We start from the raw sequence: 11,865 nt of genomic DNA, 5'->3' as shown, positions 1-11,865 counted from the left end.
ACTTCACTTGTTTTCCGCACTGTTTTGTCCTTGTGTAAAAAACTCTCACTAGAAATCCAAAACATTTTACACATATTCATAAAGATATATTCTAGAACAAGCACACCCAGAGTTATGATTTTTATTAGTCTTTCGCCAAATAAATACTACTGGCGTAGGCCTCCTAGAGTTTTGGGATTACTATAATTTGAGGTTCTTTTCTTTCCCACAACACTTTCAGTAAGATCCTTTTTAAAACAACTGGATTTCAGAAGCATTTTCTATGCACTATGTTAGGCCCAATTTCCCTGTACTCTGCCATGGTAATCCACATTTGCTGGAAGGCAGAGAGGGAGGAGAGGATGGAGCCCCCCATCCAAACAGAGAGCTTCCTGTCAGGGGGAGCCATGACCTTCACCTCAGTGTCACTGGGGACCATGCGGATTATTTCTTTAGTGATGCGCTCAGCCATGCCAGGGAAGAGGCTGGAACCGCCAGACAGGATTATGTTGGAGAAAAAGTTGGTCCTCAGGTCAATGTCACACTTCATGATGGTGTTGAAACAGAGTTTGTCAATCCCTGGGGCCTCCATGCCAATATTAGATGGGCAAAAAAGGGTCTCAGGGCAGCGGAACCTTTGATTCTGGACTTTAATAACCTGCCCATCAGGCAGCCTGTAGGATTTCTCTACTTCACTTGGTTTCTTAGCCAACTCCTCCTCTGGATACAGACACACATAACACAAGTTCTCCTTCATGTCTCGTACAATCTCCCTTTCAGCTGTACTGACCAAGGAGACACCGCTCTCTTTAAGGATCCTCATCAGGTAGTCTGTAAGATCACGGCCAGCCAGGTCAAGCCGGAGAACAGCATGGGATAAGCAGTAGCCCTCAAAGATAGGTACAGTGTGGGTAACGCCATCACCAGAGTCCATCACACAGCCCGTGGTAAGGCCTGACGCATAGAGTGCCAGTACAGCCTGGATGGCCACATAAAGGGCTGGTACCTCAAAGCGCTCAAAGAGAATCTTTGTCATATGTTCTCGATTGACCAGTGGATTGAGCGGTGCCTCGGTGAACAGTGCTGGTCGCTCACTTGCCTTCATCTTCAGGTCATGGTCATAAACATTCTTCCACACAGCCTCCATGTCCGCCCAAGATGTGACAATTCCATGCTCCACTGGATACCTACATGGGATTCAATCAGACAAAAAACAAAGGCAGCCTTCACCATTTACTAGGTTCAACTTGTCAGGTGTTTCTCAAGTATATCATTTCATGAAGTGTACTGCATATCAAACTCTAAGTCACAAGTGTTTCCTTGAAAAATAAAATTAATAATGGCCTGGGCTAAAGAATGTTGGTGATTGCCTCCTAGAGCTGCTGACTCTCAGCACATCTAAGAAGGGATGTAGCACGTTGCAGGATTAGGACCTACATTTTAAAAAGTATCTAAACATTATTTTTAAAATATTACTGAAAAGTTCAGTATGAATCTTTACAATTTATTAATTTCACTATTGATAATGTATGTTTATTAAACATTATTGTGGGAGTATTTCTTCTGCCAGCCCTCAAAAATTCATCCAGTAGATTAGTAGCTGGAAGATTTACCTTACTCTCTGATAGCACTCAACAAGTATAGAGAGCGTAAAGGGTAGAGAAAGATGATTAAAGATTCTTGGAAGTCCCAGACATTAGCTTTGTCTACACTAGAGAAATCTTGCAAAAATTCACCATCAACGTTGGGAGCCTTAGCATACACTGGGTGCTGGCAGTGTTTTAAGAACCATGTTGATCAATTATGATCTGGAGAGGGCTAGATAACTAGATATTTAAAACACTGCTGGTGGCAGTGGTCTATGGTAGTTCCCCCAACCTTGCTAATACCAGTGGAGCTGAACTAGCATTAGCAGTGGTAGGTAGAAACTGAAGACCAGATTCTCTATTGGCCTGCATCTTGTGCAGTCATCTACACCAGAGCTTAGTGACTACAACGTGGGTGCAACATACTACTTTTCTGATTTAGTAGAATTTTACACCTATTATGCACACTTTTTGAACTGGCACAAGTTGCAGTGCATGGAGAATCTGGCCCTGTACAGTCCTCGGTGTTAACACTGAAAAGAAGCAGTTTGTAGCTCTCTAAAGTTGTTTCAGGCTGACTGGCTGGAGACACAAGAAGGGCTGGTCTACTCAGAAATTTGCCTCATACTAATGTTATGCTCTGGGGGAAGCCTTGTTATGGGTTGAATTAAAAACTCATTGAGATTGATGTGTGTGAACACTCCCTTAACTTAAGATAATGGTAAGAGTCATTTTAGAGGCCGCACCTAAAGCAAAGCCTAATAGAGTCTGCCCAGAAACTAGCACCATGTAGGCGAAGGGTTCAACAAGGTATTATGTGCATTGCATGTGGTTGTGTGAGAGAACAAACAGACCGTGTCTACATTACTGAGATTATTGCAGCATAACCATGTAGTGTAGACTCAGCCTCCATCAATGTAAGGTTTTAATTCACATCTTTTGTTATTCCATGTAAAGTGTGTGTGCATGTGTGTGTGTGTGTGTATGTGAATTGCATGGAAACAACGAAAGGTATTCATTAAAACTAGTTTCATTATATCAGCGCAAGTTTCTGCATGGGTCACACCAAAGAGAGCCCAGCTTTCACATTCAGATTTTCCTTGCAGTCATAAAGTGCTAGTAACCTTTGTCTTTAAATTCCAGTCCTGCCGAGGTTGTGGGTTTGTCTAGACTAGAGTTTGTAGTACTGTTTTCATTTGAGGGAATTGGTTGTTTGTGGTTTACCCTGGGCTAAGTCCTGAAGTAAAGTGTAACCATTTGTATCCAGAAAAAAAATGTCTGTGGAGTATTTAGTTTAACACTTTACACTCACATTTGCTAATTTGAACTAATTGGTAGACTAGTCTAGACAAGCCCTGAGAGATCAATGTATTTATCTTTCCTTTTTCGGTCTCCTTTTTTACTCTTCGTTGTGTCCAATTTTCCAGTCTGTTCTTTCTTTTCTTTCTCCCCAGTTATTCTTGTTCTTCTTTTAGTGCTTCCTTTTCTCCACCAGATCCCTTGAATTTTTCTTCTCCTAACCCAGAGCTTTTCCTATTCCCTCCTTTCACTCCGCTCCCTGCTACTGCTCCCTACACAACCTTCCCACCTATTTGTAGGTGCACTGTCAATCAATAGCTTTATCTACATCAGAGAGAACTGCAGAACTGCTGTAAATTGTAATGATGCAGTGTGTCCACAAACTAGCCATCTTGGCTAATATAAAGCTATTCAGCATGTCACACCACTCCTTCCCATCATTGTACTTCTACTGTAAAATGGGTGCAATTTGTCCAGCACAGGTCCCTAAATCAATGTTTTGTAGGAGTTATCCATAACTGGAGAAGTGTTATACCATTTAAAAGAAAACTGGAACTGTATAAGGCAGTGTATTCCAATATACAAAGTAGCACATGCTTCACGGAAGCTTCTCTATTTTTTTTAAACAAGAAAACCATGAACACTGCATGCATCGCACCTTATTAAACAGAAAACTCTCATATGTAAAAATAATAGACGTGTCAGTAATTTATCACAGGAATATAGTTTGAAATACAAGAAACACTGTACATTGCAACTGCTAAAGAGATTACAAGAACAGTAGTGTATTATTGTGTGTAGCTGCAGCCTAGGCCTATGAAAAGATGCAGCTGCAATTACAGCATTTTCTGTCTACATTAGCAGTGCAATAGGGAAGGGGGATGCAGGATACAATGGTGCTCGGGAAGTACAACTGCGCAGCAGGGCACTCCTGCCACTGCTTTTGTGTGTGGACATGAGGTGTGTTTCAAGCATAATAGGTGTTTGCAATGTTGCTTTCATACCCAAATGCACTAATGTAGCTACATGTCAGAAGAGCTTATTTTGCACACTTCCCCATGCCCTTTGGAAACCTTCACACTGGGTGCAAAAGTGCATAAAGCTGCTGCAGTCGAACTGCACAGAATTTGAGATGCATCTTTCTCTGTCTCTATCCTCTCTCTCTTTGTTTCTGTGGCCCTCTTCCCTTCTTTTCTGCACTTCCAGCCTCCTCTGTTAGTCTGTATTCTTTCTCCCTTGTTTTGTTCTCCCTCCCACTTTTTGACCTTGTTTGGCCTTGACTCATGTTTACCTTTGGGATACCTGTATTAGTCTGTGCAAAGCAAAAGCCAATAGCAACAGCCTTTCATTTGGAAAAGACCCTGCAGGTTCCTTGACAATTTCGTTTTGCAGCACTTTCCATGATCAAACATTGAAGTGACTGGCACAGAGGAAAACTTTTCCTCTGTCCTGTACCAAACTCTCACCATGAGGAGAGGCCTGCAAAGGAGACTGCTGTCTGAGGCAATGCTCCCTCCTTGTTCAGATGCCAGCTTTCCTGTCCCAGCTCACCCTGCATCCACTTAACTGCTGCTTCACAACCTTCCCTCCCACAAGGCTAATAGCACCTGATGGCAGGGCCTCCCCAACCCTGCTTGACATGCTTCTCCTGTGTGAGCAGGGATGGCTCCTCCTCCCTCCTTAGTACCTGATGGACACATTCTTCACTAAACCAACCCACCTTGGGTAGGACCCCCATCATCTCCTTTCCTACCTAAATAATATATAAAGATATGCCTATCTCATAGAATCAACTCTGAAAGGTCATTAAGTCCAGCTCCCTGCCTTCACCAGCAGGACCAAATACTGATTTTGCCCCTGATCCCTAAGTGGCTCCCTCAAGGGATTGAGCTTGCAACCCTAGGTTTAGTAGGTGAAAGTGCAAACCCCTCCCAAAGAATAGAACCCCCCCACACTTGACCTGCTCCCTACCCACTTTCCATGTCCCCCTCTTTAGACCAAGTGGAGAGGACCCGCTCCTTGGCCTGCTCTCATTTCCCCAGGCCTAGCTCCCACCACTCTCTGATACCTGATGGAGAGGATCCCCCGCTTGGCCTGTGCCTCATCCCCAATGTAAAGGTCCTTCTGGCCTGCCCCCAGCATCACGGACTTGGCTTTAGGCCTGCCTGTTATGTTGCTGTAGATGAAACGTGGTTCCTTGTCCCCAGCTATGCCTGCCTTGATCAGGCCTGAGCCATTGTCTATAACCACAGCCGGTAACATATCCCCCATCTCAGGAGGTGGCTTTCCACCTGCCACTTCCCACTCAGGCCACTGGGGAGTGGTGGGGGCCAGCAACTTCCCCTTCATGTGATAATCCCCTCCTATTGTGACAAAGGCACATACAGGAGTAGTGCCCTTGTTGCTAAGACACCTCCTCAGCCCTTATCAAGCTAAGAAAAGTCCAGCCTGTTCACTACCTGCATAGGAAACTCCCTAACTGTTGAAGGAGCCGGCTTAGAGCCCCAGGATTTAACTTGCTATCTGTGACTGTCGTAGCTGAGTGCCTCATTGCATTCCACATGAAAACTAAGAGCAATAACAACATGCCTGGGGGTCCCTCCTTTTTAAGGTACAATATTTGAATGGGGTAGGGGTTTTATTTTTAAATTTTATTAATATACTTTAAAAATAATTAGAATAATCTGCTAGGGAGGTCCAGGATCTGAAAGTTGCCCCTGGGAATTGATGGTGTTGATTCTGGTAGTGGGACTTTTCCCTCTGAGTCAGTAATGAAATCTTCTAACATGCCTCTAGGGCAGGCAGCACCTTCAAATTGGCAAGCCTGCCATCATCATGTGGGCAGACCCAAACTTTGCTCTGGACAGTGGCAGGGAATCTCTTCTTGTTCTGTTGCTTGAAAGGGTGGCTGGACAAATCCACAGAGTACTGAATTAGTTCTCTGGGTTCCCAGTACACAAGTCTCAGTAGATTCCTATTTTGCTTTTGCCTAAGGCAGCTCCTAGCAGCTTAATTTAATATATGGGATATGAGGTCTTGATGATTTGAGGTAATTAAAGAGTCCAAGATAGTTTTTGTAAGAGTCAAGATGTTAACCATTGTGTCCAAGACAAATTCCAACCCAGGCAATTGCATTTTGCAGGCTAGGTTCCCAATATAGTTTTAACTGGGCAGTCTTCTTTACTTCCTCTAAACTGAGTGGTGCTGTTAAACAGTGGATGAATTTCATCGCAAAGATGATTGCATTTCTGAGGTGAATGAAGTGATTCCTATATATAGTTTGCATATCAATTTGTTAAATTTGTAATGGGATTTGTTATTCTTTGGGATTAAAGACACTGTAGGTATATGTTATTGTTAATATAAATACAACCTATTTATTTTTCTTCTTATAGCTCTTTTCAGCTTTTTATTTGAGAAATGTTGCCCTCTTGTTGCTATAATGTTCTTTTTTTCTTGGACCTACAAATTAAGGCCAGGATTTTGTAACTGGGTCTATGTAGGTGGCTATTGGGGCCCGCCTAGCCATGTGCATCTAATTGCAGGATCAGAACCATAACTTTCACTATTTACTAACACAATGCTGCATTGTTTAAATACAAACATTGGGGGTAGGGGCGGGGGGGGACTATTTGCTTTCTGATTTAACGCCCCTCCCCTGCTTTTACTGTTGTTTTTTAAATTAACAGCAATGTTTGACTGATTTTTGGTTTTGTAAAAAGTTATTTTAACAACATTTACCTTTTAGTCCAAAACTGAGCTCCCTTTAATACTACAGTACTGAAAGAATATTGAGTCACTTAATCTACAGGAATAATATTTTATTAGAATTCAGATAGTAATTTTAATATACTCTGGTTGTTGAAGGAATATCTTCCACCAACCATCCAATCTTTAAAACGAAAAATTAAACATGAATGGTGGTATGCAGGGCGGAGGCAGGCAGGGGAGAAAGCATGTGTGTGACTCAAAACAAAGTCAAACTCTGTCATGCTTAACTACTAAAGAACCCCCATGTTGATCAGGAAATTAGAGCTCCTCCCACCCGCACTATGAATCTGTTTAAATTAATTAGGCAGCCTTTGAAAATGCCAAGGAAGGGACATTATGCCCTTGTTGAGCCCTGCCCCTGGTCTTTCCACCAAGCCCTGGAGAGAGCAGATTGACGCTTGTGGCTGGGTAGGAGTCAAAAAGAGGAGACCTCTGCGTAGCCACAGGTCCCCCGTGGAGATGTGAACGCTGTAGTCGGTTCGCATGCACTTCTGCGTGCTGTGCAGGCCCCAAAGGGGGTATGGGGCGTGCTGCGGATGGGCGCACGCTGGAGGCCCGTTTAGGGAGGGAACCGGGGTAATGTACTCGCGGGAGAGCGGGGGGTGGAATCCGTACAGTACACGTGCAGCTATGAGTTGCAATCCTCGTGAGGCTGGGTGCTGCCCCTGCTGAGTGCGGGGTACAGTGCGTGGACCAGAGGGGCCAATCCATAGTCACAGTGGGGGCCGTGCATGCTCCGAAAGCGCAGTCGAGTGGAGCCCTGTTGCGGTGACCCGCCCCAAACACACACACACAAAGTGTTTTCACTGTGGTGCTTCGGGCAATTTTTGCCTCAGTCTGACCGATATTTGTGTTAGGAGCTCCACTGAGGGCTTGGAAACCTGGTCAGATGCACACGTCCTCCACGTGAATCTAGGCAGGGGTTGCTTCCCTAGTAAATGTGCCGGTTTCAGGAAGATCCCACATATAACAACTTTTACTAGAGCACGCAGGGTTCTCCAGCACATTACTAAAAGAGAAAGTTTCCTAGTTCTTTACCAGATGAGTTTCCGTAGTGTAGTGGTTATCACGTTCGCCTAACACGCGAAAGGTCCCCGGTTCGAAACCGGGCGGAAACAGTTTTGTAAATATACCTTGTTGTAAATTTGTGTTTTAAAACTTCTTTTAAATACACTAGCTACATTGGATACTGTTGCATTAGGGGAAAAAAAGGTGTACATTTTCAAAAGAGGCAGTTTAAAATCTCTTTGACTGGTACCATTTTAATCCTTTAATTTTCCCAGGATGAGATCTTCGAAAAAGTAAGTTAAATGCTTGATAGCATTGACCAGGCAGCTGTCTGGTTTGTTGTTGTTGTTGTTTGAATAATTAATACTTGAATGTACACTAGTGAATCTGTTTCAGATTAATAATTTTTTTGGATTATTTTTAAATGAGTGCAAAAATACACAATTTGCAGTTGATTAAAGTTTTAAGCACCATTTTAGGTTTCAGTTATGTGCATTTTGTAATGATATCGTACCTCATATATGAGAAGAGCATTAGGGCAATATCAAAGCCCTGAAAGTAATGAGTAATGTTAAACAGCTTATTATTTGCTAGCCTTTCTTTGTTAACAATTAAATTTGTCAAGTATCAGAGGGGTCGCCATGTTAGTCTGCATCCCTAAAAAGTGACAGAGTCCTATGGCACCTTATAGACTAACAGACGCATTGGAGCATGAGCTTTCATGGGTGAATACCCACTTCATGGGATGAATGTAGTGGAAATTTCCAGAGGCAGGTATAAATATGCAAGCAAGAATCAGTCTAGAGATAACGAGTTTAGTTTAATCAGGGAGGATGAGGCCCTCTTCTAGTAGTTGAGGTGTGAACACCAAGGGAAGAGAAACTGCTTTTGTAGTTGGCAAGCCATTCACAGTCTTTGTTTATCCTGAGCTGATGGCATCAAATTTGCAAATGAACTGCAGCTGAGCAGTTTCTCTTTGAAGTCTGGTCCTGAAGTTTTTTTGCTGCAGGATGGCTACCTTTAAATCTGCTATTGTATATCCAGGGAGGATAAAGTGTTCTCCTACAGGTTTTTGTATATTGCCATTCTTAATATCTGACTTGTGTCCATTTATCCTTTTACATAGGGACTGTCCAGTCTGGCCGATGTACATAGCAGAGGGGTATTGCTGGCACATGATGGCTTATATTACATTGGTGGACAATGGAATGAACCGGTGATGGTGTGGCTGATCTGGTTAGGTCCCGTGATGGTGTCACTGGTGTAGATATGTGCACAGAGTTGGCACTGGATTGGTTCCTGAGTTAGAGTTACTATGGTGTGGTGTGTGGTTGCTGGTGAGAATATGTTTAAGGTTGACGGGTTGTCTGTGGGCAAGGACTGGCCTGCCTCCCAAATGAAATTTATCTAACATTAAAGAAAGAAAGAAAAGGCTGGTACATTCTTTGTTTCAATGTATTACAGGGGAGTTGCATCTTACACAGGGATTAGGTTCTGAAGTCGGCGTGTAAGGTGAAAATCGCATATAGTCAAATGCTCATTGAGTGGAATGGCAGGCGGAATCGCCCGCACTACAGGTACAGTATTTAAATTATTTTTTTTGTATTTTGTTTTTGTTTTGCCAAGCGTGTATAGTTGAAATTGCGCAAGTTAAATGTGCCTATGATGCGACTCCCCTGTATTTGTCTAATGCATGTTCTGACAATGCAAACATTTACACACACACACACAGCTTTATTCCTCAGAGTAGTCCCATTATGTTCAAGTAAAATTGCTCATGTGCATAGACGCTTGCATGATTAGAGCCTTAGCTTATATGCTCTTTTGGGCAGGGACCATATTTTCCTATGTGTAAAGGAAATGATGCAAAACATTGAGATATGAGGGTATTATAGAATATCAGGGTTGGAAGGGACCTCAGGAGGTCATCTAGTTGAACTCACAGACCAGGGGTCAGCAACCTTTCAGAAGTGGTGTGCCGAGTCTTCATTTATTCACTCTAATTTAAGGTTTCGCGTGCCAGTAATACATTTTAACATTTTTAGAAGGTCTCTTTCTATAAGTCTATAATATATAACTAAACTATTGTTGTGTGTAAAGTAAATAAGGTTTTAAAAAGTTTAATCTTCATATAAAATTAAAATGCAGAGCCCCCCGGACCAGTAGCCAGGACCTGGGCAATGTGAGTGCCACTGAAAATCAGCTCACTTGATGCCTTCAGCACATGTACCATAGGTTGCCTACCCTTGCCCCAGATCCCTAAATGGCCCCCTCAAGGATTGAACTCACAACTCTGATGGTCCTCAGTAAACAACAAATAATAACAGAGTAAGCAATAATAAAACTAATGTAACAAATAGGTTACTTTGCAATGATAATAATGGAAACAATTGTTAAAATAATATATTGTGATAATACACTTGGCCGTTAGATTTTCAACAAGAAATTGTAATTGTGTGCATATATTTAGAGGGTAGGTAGGGGGCTTACATATCTTGTTATCTTTGTCAGACAATTAGCCTGAAATGCACTGTCTGAACCTTCGACAAGCAATATTATTTCTGTTAAATAACTATTGTAATATTGTCACTTTCATTCATATTATTGATATATGAAATAGGGACATTGGTAACAAAAGCAACAGAACTGAAGAGATATGCCAGGCAACTCAAATTGTTTAACAGCAAATAAAACTGTATTTAATTTAGTTCACCTAGTAAAATGGAACCTTTAAAATAGAGTATTCTACTGGCTTAATTAAATATTTAATTATCTGCATTAACTCTATACCGTCCCAGTTAAGATTCCCTTAATGGATCTGTGAAAGTCTTTTCCTATTTATGGGTCAGCCACAGATGCATTTTAGTTATAGTTGCTGTGACAGACTTGAAAATACTATGTAATAAACTAAAGATACTGAGATGTAATAATTTTATAAACACTGTATGTGACCTAGTCAGTGAGATAAAGTTACTGTAGAATTATGGTGGGTTATTCAAATTTCCTGTTTGAATGTATTGTTCTAACTTAATAAGGGGCTGTGGGAAAAACAAGCAGAAAGAAATACAATGGATCCAGATAAATAATTTCCCAGCAAACATGGGTGGGGGAGAAGGGCAGTTACAACAGAATGGTGTAATTCCAGACTCCAGTTTGACATGACACAGTTGTTTTTCCATGTTGGGAGCCTAGAGATCAAAAGAACACAAAGGGCTTATCTACACTTAAAAAGCTACAGTGGTGCCACAGAGCATTTTAGTGTAGACACTATCTATGTGGATGGGAGTGGTTCTCTTGTTGGTATAGGTATCCACCTCCCTGAGAGGCAGTAGATAGGTCAATGGAAGAATTCTTTCCCTGTCTACATGGGGACTTACATAGGATTTTTCATACACCTGACTGATGTAGCTGAGCTGCCCTAACTTGCTATGTAGACCAGGTCTAAACAGTTAAAAGGAGTGAGGAAAGGGGACAGTTCCAGCAGCTGCCTGGAGAAAAAAAGTGACACAGAGAGAGGATTTGAAAAAGTCTGTAGGAAGTTAGACTTACTAGGTTCCCCATAGAGGAGATTGTTAGATGCCTGTTAAGCTAGACATGCATACAGTCTATAGTTTTAATAAATGTTTTCTCTGAAATGCTTTATCCTTAAATAATACTTTGCTTTAAGAAGGCTGTCTTGTCACTGGTTACCATGGTCATTGCTCCTAGAAGGAAGAAAACTGCAAGTGCTGAACATAAGTCAGACTTTCTGAGGTAACCACAATAACCAGGAACTGCAGCCAGGGCCTGGCAGTAGAGTGGAAGGTGATGACATGAGGCACAAGACCTAAGGGGGTGTGTGTCTGCACTCAATGAGTCTGAGAGGAGTCAGATGTGCATTTAGTACAGTAACTGTGACAGTTGCAATGTAGTGTTTGTGTTTGAAGCAGGACTTTGCAGCCTCCCTAAAATCCATATACATCATCATATTCATTTGAAAATGGTAGTGCCAGCTAATTAAGCAACCAGTCTAGTTTATGGTGCAAATTTAAACTCATTTGATCAAGAGGTTTCCCCTCTCTCCCATGGCCTTTTTTTTTTAATAAGTCATCACTATAATGATTTTTGTGCAAACATATGGAAACATGAGTGGGGAAGTGGGGGAGGAGTTAAGAATCCACATGAAACATATCACTTGAATACCCCCAATTAAATGCAGTGTCTGCACCAAGATCAAGCTCCT

The 11,865-nt window shown here is 42.1% G+C and overlaps 1 protein-coding gene and 1 non-coding gene across 2 annotated transcripts; one reads left to right on the top strand and one right to left on the bottom strand.

Moving 5' to 3' along the window:
- Positions 1–247: 247 nt before the first annotated feature.
- ACTRT3 (actin related protein T3) lies at positions 248–5,135 on the bottom strand. The gene is made up of 2 exons (XM_030575753.1): positions 4,933–5,135; positions 248–1,166 (listed from the first exon to the last, which is right to left on the bottom strand). Exons 1-2 carry the CDS (start codon positions 5,133–5,135, stop codon positions 248–250), a joined length of 1,122 nt encoding a protein of 373 aa, XP_030431613.1.
- A 2,545-nt stretch (positions 5,136–7,680) lies between these two features.
- TRNAV-AAC lies at positions 7,681–7,753 on the top strand. Its single transcript has one exon. It is a non-coding gene; the product is annotated as a tRNA-Val (tRNA).
- Positions 7,754–11,865: the final 4,112 nt, after the last annotated feature.

This window comes from Gopherus evgoodei, chromosome 9 (assembly GCF_007399415.2).
Source record: "Gopherus evgoodei ecotype Sinaloan lineage chromosome 9, rGopEvg1_v1.p, whole genome shotgun sequence".
In the NCBI taxonomy this organism is placed as follows: domain Eukaryota; kingdom Metazoa; phylum Chordata; order Testudines; family Testudinidae; genus Gopherus; species Gopherus evgoodei.
This window is presented reverse-complemented; position numbering and strand designations above follow the sequence as displayed.

Excerpts from the sequence above, each read along its gene's own strand:
- ACTRT3 (XM_030575753.1), bottom strand. The coding sequence starts at position 5,135 with ATGGGGGATATGTTACCGGCTGTGGTTATAGACAATGGCTCAGGCCTG. Across the intron at positions 1,167-4,932 it reads CGGGGGATCCTCTCCATCAG|GTATCCAGTGGAGCATGGAA; the intron begins GTATCAGAGAGT and ends AATCCCATGTAG.